Raw genomic sequence first — 21912 nt, 5'->3', positions numbered from 1 at the left:
ATTTATATTATATATATATTTTTGTTTTCTTTTTCTTTTTTTTTTTTAAATTACAAGAAATTGTTCCAAATAAATACTCGATTACCTGTGAACCACTTGTTTTGAACAGTTAACTTCTCTCAATGGAACAAGTTGTTTGTTTAGTGTATACGAAAGTACTTGACAGAAGAGAGAGTTTATTTGCATTCGATAATAAGTTGAAACAGTTCTTTCTTTGGAACAGGATCTTGATTGGTGAAATAAATAATAACGATCGTGGTTAAGGTGTTTGTGTATCCCTTTCTTATTCTTTTCCTTCTTCCTCTTCTTTTTCTAAAGTCGACATTTTTAGAAAGTAAAGTCTAATCATAAATGAAAAAACGAACAAAACAAAACAAAAAGAACTTTCGTAAAAAATAAATTAAAAAATAAATTTCCAATGAACGAATAGTATATAATAATACAATCCAATCTAAATCAAATATTATTATGTAATACTTAATTTAATTTTGATCATTTTCGAACGTGGGCTGAGGAGACAAATGAATCGATATTGAAATTAAAACTGAAAGTTGAATTATATTAATAATTTATAAGAATATATATAACATGATAAATTAAAATATTCAAGATTAAATAATAAACTAGGGCATCTAGTTTTAGAAATCAATATAATGATGTATGTAAAACGTTATTTTAACATGATTTAAAAAAAAAGTGACACATAGATAAAGATAAATAATAAGACGAGGAAGTATTGACAATGAAAAATATGTATGTGTTCCCATGATCTAATTTTGTAAAGTTATATTCTAATTTTTTATTTGTTTGTTTTTTTGATTTGAGTTACGTCACAAAAGTTAAAAGTAGTTGCCTAAAGGGACAACGTTAAAAGCCTTGAAGCAAAATGCTTTCCCTTATATCAACTCGTTATTCGCATAAACGCAGATCGAGATGAAATATTTCGATTTATCAACTTCCAATTCTAACGTATCAATTATAATATAATTATAATAAATAATTACGAATTTAAATGTAACACGAGTTCCGCATTTTTAGGATAAAAATTATATTTTAACTTCTTCAATGAACAATATATATATATATATACACAAGGATATATATCAAGAATCAAGGATTATTATTATTAAGATAAAACGTATATCGTATATATATATAAAATTAATGTCGAAGGATAACACCCTCACCTGACCCCGCATTGTCAAGGTCCTTTCGATGAACGATGGTTCACTCGTTAATGACGTAACCTAACTGGAATCTTTGCAAGAAAGATTATTTTTAACACTAACACACTATTTACTTCTATACTCAATTCTTCTCTGCCTTTCGATATTATATATATATAATTTAATTTTTATATAATTTTATAATAATATAATTTAATTATCAATATTATATTATATTATCAATATTTAATTTAATTATCATAAATTTATACAATTTAATTATTATATATTTATATAATTTAAATACTAATTTCAATATTTGTAATTTAATTTTTATTATTATTATTATTATTATTATTATTATTATTATTATTATTATTATTATTATTATTATTATATATTGGAATATAAAAGAAGGATGTTGCACATATTTGGTCGAATGGAAATCGTAAATCGACGAAGAAACGAACATATTCTCGTTTGAAATGATTTTACGTAAGAACTGGTGGTGGTGATCCACCATTAAAAGCATTTCACGCGTGCACACGCTTTTGGGTGTGACCTACACGCGTGTAAAGTCCTGTCGACGACCAGCTTCTTTCATTTATGTCCAGAGACCAAGAGACTTTTGCCTTGTTGCTTTCTCCGCAAAGTATTACGTCACGATTCTTCCGATTTCAAAGTATTTTTATCTCTTTTTTTTTGTTTTAATTTTTTTTCTTTTCTTCCTTGTTAGTTAATCGCAAAGACGAGGACAACGACTACGAGAAACCCTTCGAAAAATGTGCTCGCAATTGTCAAATTCTTAACATCAAACGTTGTCTCGTAATTCGTCTCGTTAAAAAAAAATATGTCATTCGATTTGACGAGCGTGAAAATTGATATCATTGGTTATTAAAATATACATTTTTGTAAGAAAAAAAAAACCTGTACACAAGGTGAATATTATGGGATTATGTATATATATATATATATTTTTTTTTTTAAATCTGTATGCTATATGTAATATACTTAACGAAAACAGAAAAAGAAAGTTACGATAATCTGTGTCAAAGGGATTATGAGAATAAGGAGAAAGGGAGAGAGAGAGAGAGAGGGAAAGAAAGATAAAAAAATAGAAAACTTTTTATAAAAACAAATAGTAGTTTACAAATTAATCAATGAAATAACGAACGTATGATCAAAAGTTGTTTTACCACATAAATGTCTGAAGCTTATTTCAGAGTTCAACAAAAAACTATCGAATTAAGAAGACTATTATATAAACATGTGCTCAAGAAATGAAATGTAACAAATAAAAGAACATATATGTTATTTATAAGTACTTACATGTATGATTACACCATAAGAAACAATAATAAAATGTTAATAGTTTTTATTATATTTCAAATAATACTTGATACGATTTCAACGACTGATGATATAATTTAAACGTGTAAAGTTGTTTATAAAGAAACATAAAAACAAGTACAAAATTTTTACGAAAAATATAAATGATTATGTCCATTAATTTTGTTCACGTGACAAATATAAATTTCGATTTGGTCAAGGAACCAAAGAACCAGGAAAGAAAGTGACCTAGGAACATCTGGATATTGAAGTGGGGCTTGTGTTTTTATCTCAGCAGCTAAGCGAATTTACGGTTACTGTCACTCACACGATACGATCTTTAATTATTCTTTCTCTTTTACTTTTCTTTTCTTTTCTTTTCTTTTTTATTTTCTTTCCTTTTTTTTGTGGGCGTATCTCTCTCACAAAAGAAAATAGATTTCGATGAAGATATTGTTGTTATCTCTGAAATGGTCTACTTTTAATTGTAATTTAGAAAATATTGTTCATACTCCACGTTTCTTTTTATAAAAAATATATTATATCTTGTTATTTTGTTTAAATTAATCGTAGGTAAGTACGTGTGTGTGTATTTAACAAGAATTAGAATAAGAAAATCTTTTAACACCATCGGTTTTAGATTAGGAATACTCAGATATAGTAGTTACTTCCAAAATGGTCTACTTTTAATTATAATTTGTAAAATATTTTGTATACCACGTTTCTTTTTATAAAAGAAAATATTATATATTATTTTTTTTTTTTAATTTATTGTAGATATGTGTATATGTATTCAACACTTTATAAAATAAGAAAAAATTGTTAACACCACCGGTTTTTCGTTAGGAATACTAACTCCATGAATATTTCTACATATAAAAATTGAAAAAGAATAAAAAAGATTAAGAACAAGTTAAGTTACGATGAACAATAACGTAAATCAAAATCATCTTTCAACTTGCAAATAAATTTCATGTAGCATCATAATTGTGGAATGTGCAACGTTGATGATTATATATATAAATAAGTGTATAATTTAATACTGCAAACGGATTATTCAAATACGTGATTCGATGAACGTAACTTCAATCGATGTCACCTGCTTGCTAAAGGTAAGAGATTGATGTAACTATAAAGGAGACACACAACAACAACTACTTACGCACACTAATACGAGAAGTTGGTACAAATTACAAATCGGTTTATTTGCCAATGCAATAAAGTCGCGTCTCGAATTTGCCTTATCTGCAAAAAAAAAACTCGTCTCTTAAGAAGTCGTAACGAGTGAATCATTATATAAGTAACATAAATACCTAAAGTAATTTTTTCTGGTAATAAGCGTGTGAAGATTCTTATTATTTTATTTTTACAATACTATCTTAAATCCAATTATAATTTAATTGTATTTTATTTTAACATATTTTTAAAATAAAAGATTAAAATGTCTTTGTGAATGATTTTAATGCCCAAAAAAAAAAATAGAACAATGATTTCCCATAATTGTTTAACTGAACTTGAATTTGAAATATTTTTTGTGTATATTCTATCTTTTTATTTTTGTTTTTATTTTTATTTTTTTAAGTACGTAATTAGCGGTCTGTTTCAATGCATTTGTTTAAATCCATTTAAACAGAGGATTTTCTTTTTTTTTTGGTAAGATTTTGTCCAAGAGAAAGAAACAAACGTTAACTGCATTGCTCGATGCAATAATTTGTGCAACACGATTGATCAGAAAGGTCGACAAAAAGATAAATAAAACGACCAATCGTTACGCACCGTCGAGCACCACTGTCAAACGATTTTTATTTACTGCAATTTCACACACTTATAATTAATCGTGCCACCAAGTGAAGGTTTATTTAATTAAATTGTCAATTATAAATAAGGGACAATAACAATATTAAATGGTTTTTTTCGATTATTATTATTTATTTTAATTCGATATTTAATATATCGAATAAAATTCTTTTTTATTTTTAACTTTTTAAATTTATTTCAACGTTTCGTATCACAGTATAATAATTACTTATGGTTAGTTAATTTGATTATTATCCTATAATTAAAATAATTCATTTTTTGTATAAACTATTGAATTTAATTCGATATATAATATATCGAATAAAATTCTTTTTTTATTTCTCTTTTTTATTAATTTATTTCAATGTTTCGTATTACAGCATAATAATTATTTATGCTTAGTTTGAGTTAATTTAGTTATTTAATCTTTCCAAAATAAGCATAATTATCCGGAAGAAGAAGCTTTTGATTTCGCTTGAAGAATGTGTTTTTTCATCGACAGAAGCACATCCGTTTCCTTTTACAATTGGTTTTAAACGTGACCCGAAAAAATACCTTCAGGCTATGTCAGCGAAAGTAGAGTTCGTTCTGATCTACTATTACTTCGGGGCAATGCTTTTAACTTTTTAAAATGAAAGATTAGATATTTGCTTCGTTTCTTTTTTTGATTTTATTTTTATCTTTTTTTCTTTCTAATTTTATTTCATCATTAAGTATTTCACTTGGTACATTGCAAATTTCGTATTATTTTTCTAATTATTTATAATTAATTTGTATTAACGATTACAATTATATGGGAGTGGGGGTGGGATAATACAATTATTTATTCTGTCAGCTTTTGTTTCTCTTTTTTGTTTCATTTTTTTTTAATTTTATTTCATCATTAAGTATTTCACTTGTTACATTACAAGTTTCGTATTATTTTTTCTATCGTAATTTTTATTAACGATTACTACAATTATACAGGGCTAGGGAGGGGTGTACAATTATTTATTCTGTCAACTTAATTACGCTGTAAAATACATCGATAAATATTTAAAAATAGATGACAGAAAAGAAAAAAAAGATGTCAGAGAACTTGAACGAGTGTATTATTATATTATATTATGTTGAATACATCAGGATCGGTAAGAGTTAATTATTGGTTACGTTTAAACGTCGTCGAACATTGAAGTTTTATTACTCTGTTCCTCGGGGGTGCTTTATCACCAATCCCAAAGGTTCGATCGTAAATTTGTTAAATTTCTTTTACGAGAGTAATACTTAAAAAAAAAAAATAAAAATAAAAAGTAATGTGTTAGATTGATCGTGTAAGTTAAGTTATTATTATAAATTTGTTCATTGAAAATTGGTATTGTAATATACGACAATTAATGAACAATTTTATTTATTATTTTTTAATTTACTTAAAATTTTATTTTAATTAATTTAATTTAATTAATTTTAATTAGTAAATTTTGGAATTGTATTTGCATTGTCAAATATTTGAAATTAATCTATTTACTTGGATTTAATTTGCTACGAAAATTCGACTTATTAACAACTTGCATAATAATTTATTAAAATATTTCTAATTGGAATGTAACGATAATTATATCTCCCATTCTAAAATTAATAAAAATATTGAAATAATATGTAAACCTAATCAATTACTTTATATAAACTTGATTACATTTAATTTTTAATATTAAATAAAATCAACTTTAATTGATCAAAAGAATCGTGTTTAATTGAATTAAAACCAAAAGAAAAAGGAATTTTTTTTTGTTTTTGGATCGGTCGAATAAGGTACGAAAATGAAAGCAAATGTCTGAACAACAACGAGAAACAGGATTACAGAGGCAAAAAAAATAAAAAGTATGTCGAAACGTTAGTATGGTCCACCCACAAGAAGTTAATCATGTCAAGGACCAATTCCAAGCCTTCTCTTTTTCCACTCATACAACTAAAGGACATAAATATATATATTATCTCAAAAACCCTACAGATGAGAAAAATGTGATCGATCTTATTCACAGTAAGTACTACTTGGACCAATTATCGGTTTCACAGCAAACAACTACTTCGAATCTCGAAGATCAACAAAAGACATTAACTGCACTTTAAGTTTTAGTATCGAGATATTCGAAATTTTGTTTCTTTTTTTAAATGTTCAAGTTATAAAAGCAAGTATCATGTAATGTTGAATAAATGTATCACCAATAATAATGTTGGTTTATTACATTTACATAATAATTAATGGATCGTTGATTGAGATTAATTTGTTTTTGTTAATTTAAATATATATTAAAATAAATCATTTATTTTTCTTACATGTATTGATAAAAAATATTAATATTAGATTTATCTTATTTATTTAAAAATATAAATAATTGTATTATAGAATAAATCATAAGATAAATTTATAATAAATTTGTAAACTTATTTGTAAATATCTGTATTATATTACAAATTAACCAATGTACTTAGGATTATTTTTATTCTATACTCTTATAACAATTTATTATTATATAAATTTAAAAATTTATTTTATAAATGTTATTTGAAGATCTTAATATATAACACAATTGTAATTTACATATATTATAGTAAACGTTTAAGGAGAAATCGTGTAACATGAATAACTGTTTCAAATAAAAAAAAGTGTAATCAAAAAGTAGGGTTAATTTATGGCAATTAGCCTAAAGAAATGGAATGTCACATGAAAGAGAGAAATTATGCAATAAAACGTAACTTGGTTGTAGATAACAATGATCAATGTTCGATCTGTAAACTAACACTTAAAGTACTCTAACGTGCCCTCAGGATCACTATGAACGGTGTTTTGCCTTACGGTTAAACGGACGTAATATTAAAACTATAATTTTTCACATTTTTCTTAAGTGGGGTTGAAAAATGCGAACGAATAAAATAAAATTACTTTTTCTTTTCAAAGTTCAATGATTATCAGAGGAAAAAATAATCGGAATCGTTAACGTTGATCCACGAACTTTCTATAAGGAATCAAAAGATAGGTAAGTTTGATTTTGTCGCCATTTGACCACACCTCGAAACTGTCTTTTCTCTTATTTCCTTTTTTTATTAAAGTCAAAACTTCTTTAGAATGGATGTGATTTGTAAAACACGTGTGCAGATCACACGTGTTAGAAGTGAAACCTTCAAAAAACTAAGTTTCGAGAGAATGAGACGAATGCACAGTTTCAAGAGTAAGATAATTGTAGCTTAACATGAAACGCTTAAGGGGACACCTCAACAAAAAAATCGATTTTTTTTTCGATTTTCTGAAAGAATATTATTTCAAAAATATTTCTTCAAATTTTGGTAAAGATCCGCGCATTATTTACGAAACTGTAGTAGTTTAAACGGAGCGCGCCGTAGCGCTCCAAGTAAGTTATCAAAACTTTAAACGTTAATTTCTCCTATTTGCGTTTTTAAAACGGTTTCCCTCGTTGCGTCCAGACCATTTATCCGATCCTTACCAAATTTTGTACAGTAATACTAAATACACGTATCTAGGGAATGAACGAAAGGATTTTTCGAAAAAATGCCAATTTTTTTTCTCAAAAACTCGGCGATTTTTCTGCAAAATTGTCAATTTTTTCGTAAAAAGTTTACTATTTTGAGAAAAATTAAAAAATCAAAATTTCCTTTCGTTCATTCCCTGCGCCATCATCTCTACTAAAAAATAACACTCGGTTTTTTTGTTTCTGATGAACCAATTTTTGCCAGTGAGGGCAACCGAAAATCACCTTTTTTTTGGACTCTTAGAAAAGTGGCCATAGACAACACAATTTACAATATTTTTACACACACAAAGTTGTGAATATAGTTCAAATATATAACTTACATATACCAAAACTTTGTATTGATTATAATAAAACTAGCTGCAAAAATAATTCACAAAAAAACCGCTTTTTTTACACTCGAAGGTGACGTGTCCGCTTAACATGAAACGTTTAACATGAAACGTTTAACATGAAACGTTTAACATGAAACAAGATAACATTTAAGAAAATATTTTCTTTTCTCTTTTTTAAAAATATAATCTATGTGTACAGTAAGAAAATCATGTACAACACAACCAGGAGCTAGGAAATGTTAGGAGAAAAAGAAAGAAAGAGAAAGAGAAGGGTGGAAAAATTGTTACGTTGATGATTCATGATTCGATCAAGGACTATGGAGAAAGGTTAAAAAGAAAATGGAAATAAGGGTAGACACAAGTTTCTTAATAGAACATAGAAGTTCACACATTGCTAATAATTTTTATAAATAATTTAAATAATAATATTTATTCTATGATATCTGATGAAATGAATCTTTATCTTTAAAGATAAATACATGCAACGATACACAAATGTAATTTAAGGTTATAAAGGTTTACACATTGCTAATATTTTTTATAAATAATTTAAATAATAATATTTATTCTATGATGTCTCATGAAATGAATCTTTATCTTTAAAGATAAATGCATGTAACGATACATAAATGTAATGTAAGGTTATATTTGACGAATAATGATAGAAATATTTGATTCGTTTAATTTGTTCTTATCTACTATCAGTAAATTAAATAGTTATCGTGTAATTGTTGATAAGATAGCTAGCACAAAATTGACAGTAGAAATTTTAAATCAATTGCTGATAAGATAGATTTACGATAATGAATGAAATAGTAAAAAAGGTGTCGCTACTGTATCATTCTCGTGATTTTATTTGCACGTACGCATGCGCGTTAATATTATTCACTTTGGTATTAACGCACAGTAGTTTTATCCCCTCAGTTCTCTAGTGGCCGGTTTGAGAAGGACTGCCACCAGAGTCAAAACAACAAAAGAATTTATATTTTATTTTGCAAATTTTTCCATCGACGCTTGCGCTTCTCACGTTTTAGGACGAGAATCTGTTACACCAACTAATATAACAACGATGTCGTATTGTACGCGAATAATAAGTGCACAGGTATGTTTATATTGTATTTTTTAAATTAATGATTATCGAGTTTCAATAAAAAAAAATAAAAATAAAAATAAAAGATGGTACATCGAAGAAAACGCGTTATCGATTCTTCCGATCGCGAATTTAACGAGTACGTTTGCATAAGAATATTCTATTGACGGACGGGTTTGTTCTCGAACTCGTTCACTTGACCTCTTTTTTTAGAGAGGTCATTGGTGACACTAAAATAGTACTATTATGTGCCAAAATTTATAATGACGAATAAGAAGTAACAGATAAATAAAAATGTTTCTCAAATGAATTCCTTTTATCGATTTATCTTATTTCTATAGTTTTAGTTGTCATTATAGAAACTTTTTAATATACTTAAAATTTAATATAAAAAAAAGTTTTAAAAAAAATGAAAGATAAAAAACAAATTCATTTGTCACATGATACTGTCACGATCCACTTGAATTAAATTCTTAATTTGACTTTTTATGTTTTCAGATGGTTATTTAAATACCTTCTTTTTGTATATTACAAGAACATATGTTTTTTGTATTATTGTTATTATTTTTTATTTTTCATATTATTTATTCATATGTAAAATGCATCTTCTCGAAGTCTTATTATATAATCGAGATCGAAAAGTCAATGTAGATATATGTATCACGCTCTTTCTATATTTTTAGGTTATAATTTCGAACATCTTAAAGTGTTTCGTCCATTGGCGCGTTAAATGAATGATGCTTTCTCTCTTTCTCACTTTATAGAAGAACATTCGTAGAATATAATACTAATTTCTTATGTAATGTCTAGAATTTCACAAAAAATGAAAAAAAAAAATAGAATATAACTGGTAGATATTCTTCTTCAATGGCGCATCGATCTAAATAAAGATACATTATCATAAGTAAATAGAATTAAAATCAACTGATGAAATATTTTTTTCTTATAACAATAGTCATTCGTGAATTGCGATATAATAATACCTTTTTATTAAAAGGTATTAACTATTGTTATCTTTAGCAAGTCATTTTATTATTTGACCATATCTTTCGCAGAAAATTGCATAATAATATCAATAATGATAAAATAAAATCTGTAGTAATTAATTATTGTATTATTTTTATTTGTTTTATTTTTAATTGTTTTATCTTTTGGTTTTACAATTATTTAAAGATATGAAATATATATATATATATATATATATATATATATATATATATATTCAATTTATGAGGATGTTGACATTGTATATATTTAGGAACGAGTAGTCCTATCTATTAATAGCAGACAATATACATAGTAGATAAAGTTATATGGATTTTTTTCATACCAAACGATGTTGCAATTTAAATATTTTCAATGAGATTTATATCATATGTCAGTGGCTGATTAAATTCTTGCTACATGTATCGCAATAGATTATCATATTTCACAAACATGTTTATTTCCAACTCTCTGGAGACAAAATCTTTTAACTTCTATTAAATACTGCGACATTATAATTAAAGAAAAAAATATATCTGTTTCAGAAATTTGCTGTTGTTGCGACAGAAATCCAACAACGATGTTTCAGTGCAAGTCCTTTAAGCTTTGGCGCTGCCAAAGTAGCTATGTCAAAGTTCGACAAGACAAGCTACTTGCCGTACGAAAAATTAGAAAATAATTTACAGATTGTTAAAAAAAGGTAAAGGAGATTCATTTTAAATTTATATTTGTAAGAGAGAATTTTTTTCTTTAATAATAATTAAATATCATTACAGATTGAACCGACCATTGACATTGTCTGAAAAAATATTATACTCTCATCTCGATGAACCCAATAAACAAGAAATCGAACGTGGTACAAGTTATCTTAGATTGCGTCCAGATCGTGTTGCGATGCAAGATGCAACTGCACAGATGGCTATGCTACAATTCATTAGTTCTGGTAAATTTTCTTATCATTTTATTAACGATGCTTTTATTTATTTTAATTAGGTGAAAGGTTATCGAATATGTTAGTACCTTATTACATAACTGCACTATTCAAATTCAGAATGTATACACTCTCTATAATTGTTTAGTTAAACTATTCTTACATATATTTTTTTACAGGATTACCAAAAGTAGCAGTTCCATCGACCATTCATTGTGATCATTTAATCGAAGCTCAAACAGGTGGAGATGCAGATTTAAAACGAGCGAAAGATATCAACAAAGAGGTTTACACCTTTTTGAAAACAGCTGGTGCTAAATACGGAGTTGGTTTTTGGAATCCTGGTTCGGGTATCATTCATCAGATTATTTTGGAAAATTATGCTTTCCCTGGTCTATTAATGATTGGTACTGATTCTCATACACCAAACGGAGGTGGTTTGGGATGCCTTTGTATCGGTGTGGGTGGTGCAGATGCTGTTGACGTAATGGCAAATATACCATGGGAATTGAAATGTCCTAAAGTTATTGGAGTTAAATTGACAGGAAGTTTAAAAGGATGGACCAGTCCGAAGGATATTATTTTGAAGGTAGCTGGTATTCTAACCGTTAAAGGAGGTACAGGTGCTATTGTTGAATACTTTGGACCGGGTGTTGATAGTATCAGCTGTACTGGAATGGCAACAATTTGTAACATGGGTGCTGAAATTGGTGCTACTACATCTGTATTCCCTTATAATTATCGTATGCAAGATTATCTCAAGTCAACGAGCCGTGGTGAAATAGCCAATGAAGCTGACAAATATAGAGAAAAACTTTTAACCGCTGATTCTGGTGCTAAATACGATCAGATTATCGAATTGGATCTTTCCACCTTGGAACCACATGTTAATGGACCGTTTACACCTGATCTTGCTCATCCCATTTCTAAATTAGGTATTAATTTATTATAAATATATCTTAAAGTTCGTCATTTGATATAAATTTGTTTTAGGTGAAACTGCTAAAAAGAATGGTTGGCCCAATAAAATCGAAGTTGGTCTTATCGGCTCATGTACAAACAGTTCTTACGAAGATATGGGTCGTTGTGCAAATATTGCTAAACAAGCTATAAAACATGGATTAAAAGCAAAATCTACATTCAATGTTACGCCAGGATCCGAACAAATTCGTGCTACAATTGAACGTGATGGAATTGTAAGCTATTTTTCGATTCAAATTACTAATCGTTACTTAATCAGTATTTTAAAATTAGTTTTGCCATTGATTATCGAATATCTTTAAGAAATACCGCTAATTTCAATGATATCTTAATTCATAAAGTACGTATATGTGCTTAATTATATTTCAAAAAATTAATTTGTAAATTAGTCTAAACAATTTTTATAATTTGAATAATATTTTTATTATAACTTATGTTTTATATGTATACGTTTCTGAATCCATGCCAAATATTGGGTACTATACATAATACGTATATTTATTTAACATTTAATTACGTGACTTGCGCCAATTCTTAATCTAGATCAAATAAATATAATCAATAAATAAAAAGAAATATTTTCATAATATTCTGTTTTATTATTAGGCAAAGATTCTTCGTGATTTTGGTGGCATCGTACTTGCTAATGCTTGTGGCCCTTGCATTGGTCAATGGGATCGCAAGGACGTTAAAAAGGAGACAAGAATACTATTGTTACGTCTTACAATCGTAATTTTACAGGACGTAATGATGCCAATCCTGCAACTCACGCATTTGTTACAAGTCCAGAACTCGTTACTGCCCTATCAATCGCTGGTAGATTGGATTTCAATCCCGTGAAAGATAAATTGAAAGGAGCTGATGGCAAAGAATTTCTTTTGGATGATCCCTTTGGTTAGTTACATTAAATTTTTAGTATAATTGTTTGAATGAGAGAATATTAAACAACCTACATATTTAGTTTACAATGTTATTTACTAGTTTTATTTATCAGTAACAATATACTGAGTATAATTAATCAATAAAATAGTTAAGTAACTATAATATATTAATATTCTTTTAATGTACAGGTGATGAACTTCCAAGTCGTGGATTTGATGCTGGTTTAGATACATATGATGCACCTCCCTCAGATGGTAGCAAAGTAAAAGTTGATGTAGATGTAAAAAGTCAAAGATTACAATTACTAGAACCATTCGACAAATGGGATGGCAAAGATCTAACAGAATTGACTGTTCTTATTAAAGTTAAAGGAAAATGCACCACCGATCACATTTCAGCAGCTGGACCTTGGCTTAAATATCGCGGTCATTTGGACAATATTTCCAACAATATGTTTATTGGGTTAGCATTATATTTATATAATAAAAATGATAATTCAATGATCAATAATATATTCTAATTGTAAATTATTATTAATTTCAATTCACAGAGCTGTTAATTCAGAAAATGGTGAAGTTAATAAAATAAAGAATCAATTAACCGGTGAATGGGGTGCAGTACCTGATGTAGCAAGACATTATAAGAAAAATGGAGTTAGATGGGTAGCTGTTGGTGATGAAAATTACGGTGAAGGTTCTTCTCGCGAACATGCTGCTCTTGAACCACGTCATTTAGGAGGTCGTGCTATTATTGTTAAAAGTTTTGCACGTATTCATGAAACGAATTTGAAGAAACAGGGATTATTGCCTTTAACGTTTGCCAATCCCAGTGATTATGACAAAATTCAACCTACAGATAAAATCAGTCTTCTTGGATTAAAGGATATTGCTCCTGGCAAGGTAAACTGTTTAATAAAGATTTTCTATACATAATTTAAGAATAATTATGTATATGCTATATTTCTTTTTGATTTCTACAGCCTGTGAAAGCAGAGATCAAACACAAAGATGGAAAAGTCGATGTGATTAGTCTAAATCATACATTAAATGACCAACAAATAGGTTGGTTCAAAGCTGGCTCCGCTTTAAATCGTATGAAGGAAATTGCCATGGGAAAATAAGATCATTATTTTCTTGTAAAAGGGAAGTGAATATAAAAATGTCAAATTGAGAAATCTTACATAATTTTATCTAGTTGCGCATAGATCGTTTACAAGCCATTCAAAAACAGTTCAATATTACGAACATAGGTTTTAGATCTTTTTATTAGAAATTGTTACAGACAATTGTCTCACCCCATATTAATTCAACTTCATTAATGTAGATATGTAAAACTCAAACGATACTTCCGATTCATTTTTCAAGGATATATATCTTATAAAATTTGTAATGAATTATAAAAAGAACACATGTTCTATAGATTTTAAGCTATTAACGTAATCTATAGCGAATTATATTTTTTTGGGGTCATTAAGAAAATTGATATAAAGCCAATTCTCTTTTTCATAGTTACATTTTAAATGCATCGGGGTTTCCTGCCTATTATTTTCGTCGGGTAAAGACATTAATTATTGGAATGACATGTAGATTTATTTAAAATCATCTATGTATATGTAATGTAAAATTACAATATGATAAATAAGGGACTTGTGCTTGAAAGGGCCATATTAAAATTTTGTCTTTATCCGACCAAATTTATTATGTATATATTCACAAGACGTAGTTTTTATTGTCAATGTAAAAATCTTTTAGGTACGAATTATATAAATTATATGTGGTTATCGACTGACTTAAAAAAAAAAAAAGAAAAAAAAACAGAAAAAAGAAAAAAAAAGGAAAATATACAATTGCTGTCAATAAAATAAGAACAAATAAAATACTTGACGGTATTTTATAGTCGATGATTTTATTTGATAATGATTCTACCGTGTTTATTTTTTGTCATCAATTTTAAATATGTTGCGTTACATGTTTATGGAATATTCCATGCAAAATCGAAATTACCTTTCAACTGAGTTAAAACACTTAAAATATGTCGTCTCTTTTAAAAGTTATATTTAAAAAAAAAAGATCAGAGTTTATTCGCATAAGAAATTTTATTTTTTGAATTTTTTGAATTTTTTGTTTAAGGCACAAGATTTTTATTAGGGGATGGCGGAAAGTAACATGTCTTCTTTTTTAAATTAAATTCAAACACAAATTCATTTATAAAAAATTCTTATTTTCAATCAATAATATAATCACCTTCGTTATTAACAACCCTTTGCCATCTAATTTGCAAATTTTCAATGCCGGAACGATAAAAGTCAATTGGTTTTAGATTTAAATATTTCGAGATGGCATATTTAACATCATAGAAATTTTTAAATTTTTTCTCATTAAGAAAATGTTGTAGCGTAGGAAATAAATGAAAATCCGAGGGTGAGATATCGGACGAGTGTGGTGGATAAGGTAATATCTCCCACCCTAATTTATTAATTTTTTCGAAGGTTTGTTTTCCAGAGTATTGTCTTGCATTGTCATGTTGCAGAGTAATATTTTTCATATTGATAATCTCCGAATACTTTTGGATTAAAGATTCGTTCACTCGATCCAATTGTTCACAATAAAGATCTACGTTAACAGTTGGTTTACATTTCTGTATTTCAAAATGAACGATTCCGTGAATACTCCACCAAACAGACAGAAACACCTTATTAAGTTGATAATCCAGTTTCTCGGTAATTTGTGGTGATTCATTTGAAGAGATCAATTGTCTTTTACGATTTGACTTGTAATATGTGATCCATTTTTCACCTGCAGTTATCAAATTATCAAAAAACGATTCTGTATGGTGTCGTTGAAGCAACAGGTTGCATATGAGGAATCGGTCGATTTTGTACTGTTCCTGCAGACTATGAGGAACCCAAACACCAGTTTTGCTTTTTTTTCCAATATGCTTTAAATGTTCTTGGATGGTCGACCAAGGCATGCCAAAGGTGTTTGATAGTTCCTTGATTGTTTTATATGGATTTACTTCAATTTCTGCCTTTAGCACGTCGTTGTCTAATATCTGTGGTCTTCCTGATCGATGGGAATCAGAGAGATCAAAATTACCTGATTTAAACTTGGAAAACCATCTTTGGCATGTACGATCGTTTAATGCATTTGGATAAACATCGCAAATGTTTTTGGTCGCAACTGTAGCGGAATTACCTTTACGAAACTCAAAAAGCATACAATGTCGGATATGCTCTTTTGGTATTTCGTTGGTCATTTTACACAAAATTGCAAAAAAAAATACAAAAAGGTTTAATATTTAATTATTATTTAGAAGTGAAAACAAGTCAAAATAACCTTAAAATATATTTTTTTTGATACAACTTCGAAGTGTACACAGTCAGCTGACAAATGATAGTTAACTATTGACATGCGTAGAAACGACATTACTTTCCGGTCCCCCTGTATGATTGATTATACATATATAATTTAAAATAACATATATATAATAATATATATATATATATATATATATATATATATATATAGTTTTAAATAAAAATAGAATCAAAAATACGTATATATCATGTCGCAATCTTTTAAATTTGGCGCAATTATTGGGTATATATATAGTATAATCTCTATTCGTACTGCGCATGCGCGTATCTCATAGCAACGCGTTTTCAACATACCAAACATAAAGTCCATATTGTAGTAAGGATAAAAGTGTTGTGTTGTTATAACCTGTTTCTTACTTTGTTAAATATCATAGATTAATTATAATTAACAAAGAAATATACATTTATTTCAATTGTTTATAAGATAATGTCTGTGGAAGGGCAGTTCTTTTTATCTATTACTGGTTCCATCGAATATGCAGAGTTCTACAATATCGATAATGCATATTGCAAATACGGGTTTCATTTTGGTCCCGAATGGAGCGTTGTGGCTGTTAGTATATAATAGTTTATCAAATGAAGATTTTATTTAAAATTCTTCAATAGTTTTTTCTGTTTTCTCTTTTTTTTTTTTTAAATTCCATATAAAATTAAAGAAATGATTAAGTAGAATTACTATAGAAAATATATCAAAGTTATTGTTGCGAATAACAATAACTTTCAATCATCGAAAATACGTGCGGTGGATCGAATAGTTTTGAATCTTACATAGTTATAATTTTATTTTGATCGAACACAATTTTATTTATATAAAAATAAAATACGTATATAGTTGTTTTCTTTGTTGCAACTTAAAACTTTTCAATCTAACCTAGTATTTTCTTTTTATATATAATTTTATTATCAATTAAATTTCAAATTTTATTATTTCAGGGTATCGAAGAAGGACTGACGCAAATGTGCAAATGCAGTAACGATCCAAGAAATCTTATTGCTTGGAACTTCCCATTGGAAATAACGTTCAAAAGTACCAATCCTCATGGGTGTAAGTATAATTAATGATATTATTATTATTAATTGGCATTAAGAACTCGAAAGTTCATTGCCATAAATACCAAATCCCGGCCAGTGTTCTCGTCCCTGAGTTTGATCCCGTCCATTTGCGGTCTTCGTAGCCTATTTCTTTAAGATCCCGAAATAATATTGTCCTCTCATCAACTTCTCGGTCTACCCAGTGGTCTTTTCCTGTTGGTATACCGATCAGTATTTTATGTGCCATTCGATCCTCCCCCATGCACGCCACGTCACCTACCCGTCTTAATCGGCGTGATTTTACGACGTTAATGATGTCCGGTTTGTTGTACAGTCGGTGAACTTCTACGTTATCGGGGTTTTCTCCATTCGCCCGTTTCCTCATCGCGTTTTGCACCGAACATTTTACGAACAACTTTATTTTCGAAAAGCCTCAATTTCTTTCCGTCTCGTAACGTAAGTGACCACGTTTTACTACCATAAAAGACTACCGGTAGGATGATTGTCCTGTAAATCCTGATTTTCAAGCACCTAGACAACAACTAAGAGCTGAGTAATTTATTGACATCGCCTAAATTGATTCTTTTCTTAAGTTCTTCGTTTTATTTCGTTTGTCTGGTTTATGATCGATCTTAAATACCTAAAGTTGCTGACCCTTTTCAAAATTTTATCTCGGACGACCAAAGTTCCAGTATTAGGCACATTCTGAATTCTATATAAATTTTTAATTAATTATTGAATAATTGCAATAATGATGAATTTTCAATAATCGATGATACATGTTTCAGGGCCACAACTAATAATGTCTATCTACGGATTAGATATGTTTGATCATGATGTTATCGAGGGTTACGGTGTATGTCATTTGCCTCTTACAACGGGATATCACGAAAAAAGGTAATTTAATGCTCATTTTGTATTGTTCAAATTTATTCCTTCATTCTTATCTCTCTCGTGGGGGGAAAAAATTAATTAGTTAGAAAGATGAATTTCATATCCCAAAAAGAAAAAAAGAAAGCATTAAAGTTCTTATCGTCCAACAGATTAGAAGAGGATAATAATTCATACAAATTGAAATTAATGTTATCATCGAACAAAGTAAAAAAGAAAAAAAAGATAAAAATGTATTAGTATCTATTAACGATAAGATATCTCGAATATATATTTTCAATAATTTGATATTGCAAAATAATGACAATTCTTACAAGATTTTCTTTTATATTCGTATATTTCATTATGTTTGATTTATTTTATTTTATTTACAGAGTTTCCATTTACATTCCTCAATCATCTTCAACGTTGCAACAATTAGCAGCTTGGTTGACAGGTAAAAGACCAGAATTAATAGATCCAGCCATATTGGCCAGTGGTGGTGGACGAGAACGTGAGTAAAAATAACATTTTCATGATATAATTTAATTTAAAAAAAAAAAAAAAGAAAAAGAACCATTACTAATTACAACTGTTGCTAATAAATGGGGTGTATAATCTCGTTTATGTTACTACTAATTATTTAATACTAATCGCAATTTTTACAATGAATTTAATTTTAATTTATCAACGATTTATTTTATTTTATTTATTATATTAAAAGGAGAAAAGAAACTTTAGATATTTAAGAATGAAGATAAATGTTTTTATGTATTGCAGTGACTCGTATGAAGGTTCAAGGACACGTTAATTTGACTTTTAACGTCGTATTGAAAGATTTTTTAAAACTGGGTTACAACAATGGAGAAAATAAAGGAAAATGAACAATAAATTCTTTTTTTTTGGTTTATCCTTTTTTCTCCAATGTTAAATGTTACATTTCGTTTTAATCTTTTTGCTGCTTTTTTTTTTCAATTTTCATTTAGCATTATTTCCTTTTCCTCGTCATAAGTTCTCATTAAAATCTACTTGTACTTTTTATAAATAACATTTATCTCATTCAATTCAAAGCCTTATGCTTTGATCTATTTATACGTTCTTAATAAATGAAAAGCTATTGCATTTTTTTGCCATTGTATTTAATTTTTTCTTTTTATTTGTTTTTATTTTATTATTTTGTCCTTATTTCATTTCAGACTTTGTTCTTCCTAATATACTTTTAATACAATTTTCAGTATTCAATTTAAATCAAAAATATCATTTCTACGATAATGTTTATACTACTTTCGAATGTTATAATAATTTATTTAAATGAAATAAAAAACAAAAAAGTAATAAATAATAATACAAAAGATGTCTTATAAGGAACGTAATATAAAATATGAAGATTTTAATTGAAAAAGAAATAAGATTTAATATAATGAAATGTAATACTAGTTAGTAATAGTAGTAGTAGTAGTAGCAGTTTCCTGTAATTTTGAGGAAAGTAAATTGGCATTCTGTGTCATGTAAAGTGTCTTCATTAATATTCATATAACCAGGATGTTTCGTAAAATGTAAACGGTTATGATACTTTGGTTTAACGGGTATAGTTCCCTATAAGAGAGAGATAGAGACCTTAAGGCAAAACGATCTGGTTATTGTCATTAATCAGAATGACAATTTGACAATTACCGGAAACTATGGTCTACGATAACATAGAATTAAACAAAACCTTCATTGAGATTTGAATGAAATTGCTCTATTGGGAATATTTGTTGTTAGGCTGATTGCGAATCAAAAGTTTGTAATATAGTAAATTATATTTATTATATATATAATATTAACTCTATAATATATATAATGTATAAAATATAGAGTTAATATAATTATATTAAAATAACATATTTAATATAAAATTAAAAAAATATATATAATTATAAAATATATTATAAAATAAAAACATATAGATGTAATATAAAATAAATATGTTACATGTAATATATAAAATAATTGTATTAAAATATTATTATATTAATTATTATAATAAAATATTATTAAATTAATAAAATACTTTCCAAAGTAAATTGTTACCAAAAAAAAAAAAAAAATACGACACTAATCCATTATACAGTTTGTACTACAATTTATAACACAACTTTTTCTTTACCCCAATATTTTATCTTTCAATTTATTTTTTTTTTAACTCCTTTTTCCCTTTTTACATATATGATTAAGTTTAATGCTTATGAAAAAGGAATACTACAATGAAAAGTGTAAAAAAGAAACAACAAAAGAAAGGAAGGATGGAAAGAAGAGGGTATGCGTCCATTTATGTTTTATTTTCGATATTACGGTACTACGTTGGAAGAAGTTATATAGAATTAGAAATTCTCTGTAGGTTTTGTAATTTTATTAATTCTCTCTCTTTTCTATTTTATTTTTTTTTTATTTTTTCCGCACGTATTTTTTCTCCTACTTTACTTTTATCAAATGGAAAATGTTGTATTTTTTCTCCCACTTCACTTTTATCAAAATGGAAAATATTGTAGAAATCGCTAATGATAGAAACCTAATTTGAGTAAATTCAATTTAAAACGTGTTTATAATATTTAAAAAATAAAAAAAAACAAAAAAAAACAAGTCAAATTTCGAAGTTAAAAAAACGCGTGATTTTTAATAATAATAATAATAATAATAATAATAATAATAATAATAATAATAATAATAATAATAATAATAATAATAATAATAAAATAACAATAATAATAATAATAATAATAATAATAATAATAACAACAATAATAATAATATTAAATTTAACTTTAAAAGTATGATAAATGAATTTTTTTCATATATTAATATTTATATAAAATAAATTTGCAATTAATTTTTTTTTTTGGCAGTAAAAACAAAGATTTATGTATTTTGTCTTTTTCTTTCTTTCTAATTTAGGGTAATAAATTTTACGAATATTTCAAAGTCGAGAAAGAAAAGTTTATTTAGAAAAATCGAGAATAGATGAGTTAAAGTGAAAAATATATTTTTTTCTTTTTTATTTTCTATGATTTATCGTATTGCACAAAACTATATTTCGTTTTGAGGATCATCAAGGAACATGAATTTTTTACAATTCTATTCTTTTTTTTTCTCGCAAAGAGATGAAAGTGATTTAGGGATGTTTTTTTAGTTTCAAAGTTGAATAAAGTTTTATTACGTTCAATTACCCGATTGATAAAAGTTTTAAAGGTTTGATATATAAACTTTCACGAAAGTACATATGTATGATGTGCGTATCAGTTATTTGCATTTAATTAACAAATTACAATAGTTTAGAGAAACAACGAAACTAATAAACAAGTTTCACCTTTTTTTGCTCCCCTTATCTTCTATTGTAATATGTTTTAAATTGGGAAAGTATAATAACTAATGTAAACTTTCTCATTTCAACTTTGGAAACTGTAAGAACGTGCGTAACACTAAACATTTTGACTAATGAAGGGAAGATAATAATGAGGAAAATAAATTTAGTCGAGTTTTAGGGAAAAAATAACTAGAAATAGTATATAGAAAAATAAATTAAAAATATGTTTACTAAATTAATAATGCTATTATATAAATAATAATATTATAGCA

The 21912-nt window shown here is 27.1% G+C and overlaps 3 protein-coding genes across 4 annotated transcripts in view; 2 read left to right on the top strand and 1 right to left on the bottom strand.

Moving 5' to 3' along the window:
- The first annotated feature begins 9067 nt into the window (after positions 1-9067).
- Positions 9068-14907, top strand: LOC107070726 (putative aconitate hydratase, mitochondrial). Its single transcript, XM_015329181.2, is given in 10 exon segments — positions 9068-9253; positions 10771-10925; positions 11002-11168; positions 11336-12091; positions 12150-12352; positions 12744-12825; positions 12828-13031; positions 13208-13481; positions 13570-13918; positions 13999-14907. Coding segments are annotated over 10 exon segments (2364 nt in total). The 5' UTR covers positions 9068-9220; the 3' UTR covers positions 14140-14907.
- An 83-nt stretch (positions 14908-14990) lies between these two features.
- LOC107070702 (histone-lysine N-methyltransferase SETMAR-like) lies at positions 14991-16274 on the bottom strand. The gene is made up of 2 exons (XM_015329139.2): positions 15534-16274; positions 14991-15059 (listed from the first exon to the last, which is right to left on the bottom strand). The coding sequence occupies exons 1-2, from the start codon at positions 16272-16274 to the stop codon at positions 14991-14993; spliced, it is 810 nt and encodes a 269-aa protein (XP_015184625.2).
- A 260-nt stretch (positions 16275-16534) lies between these two features.
- Positions 16535-21912, top strand: part of LOC107070713 (B9 domain-containing protein 1) — an 87600-nt gene continuing 82222 nt past the window's right edge. The window contains exons 1-5 of one of the 2 annotated variants that reach the window (XM_015329153.2): positions 16535-16948; positions 17329-17440; positions 18216-18324; positions 18693-18811; positions 19078-20068. In XM_015329153.2, the coding sequence (XP_015184639.1) occupies positions 16823-16948; positions 17329-17440; positions 18216-18324; positions 18693-18811; positions 19078-19181 (570 nt within the window). In that variant the 5' untranslated portion in view covers positions 16535-16822 and the 3' untranslated portion in view covers positions 19182-20068. Of the gene's footprint in view, positions 16949-17328; positions 17441-18215; positions 18325-18692; positions 18812-19077; positions 20069-21912 lie in introns of those variants that run through there. The other variant, XM_089176905.1, reaches the window with a different exon arrangement.

Source organism: Polistes dominula, unplaced genomic scaffold (genome assembly GCF_049000335.1).
Source record: "Polistes dominula isolate Pdom_NZ unplaced genomic scaffold, Pdom_raw_medaka contig_12, whole genome shotgun sequence".
Lineage (NCBI taxonomy): Eukaryota > Metazoa > Arthropoda > Insecta > Hymenoptera > Vespidae > Polistes > Polistes dominula.
This window is presented reverse-complemented; position numbering and strand designations above follow the sequence as displayed.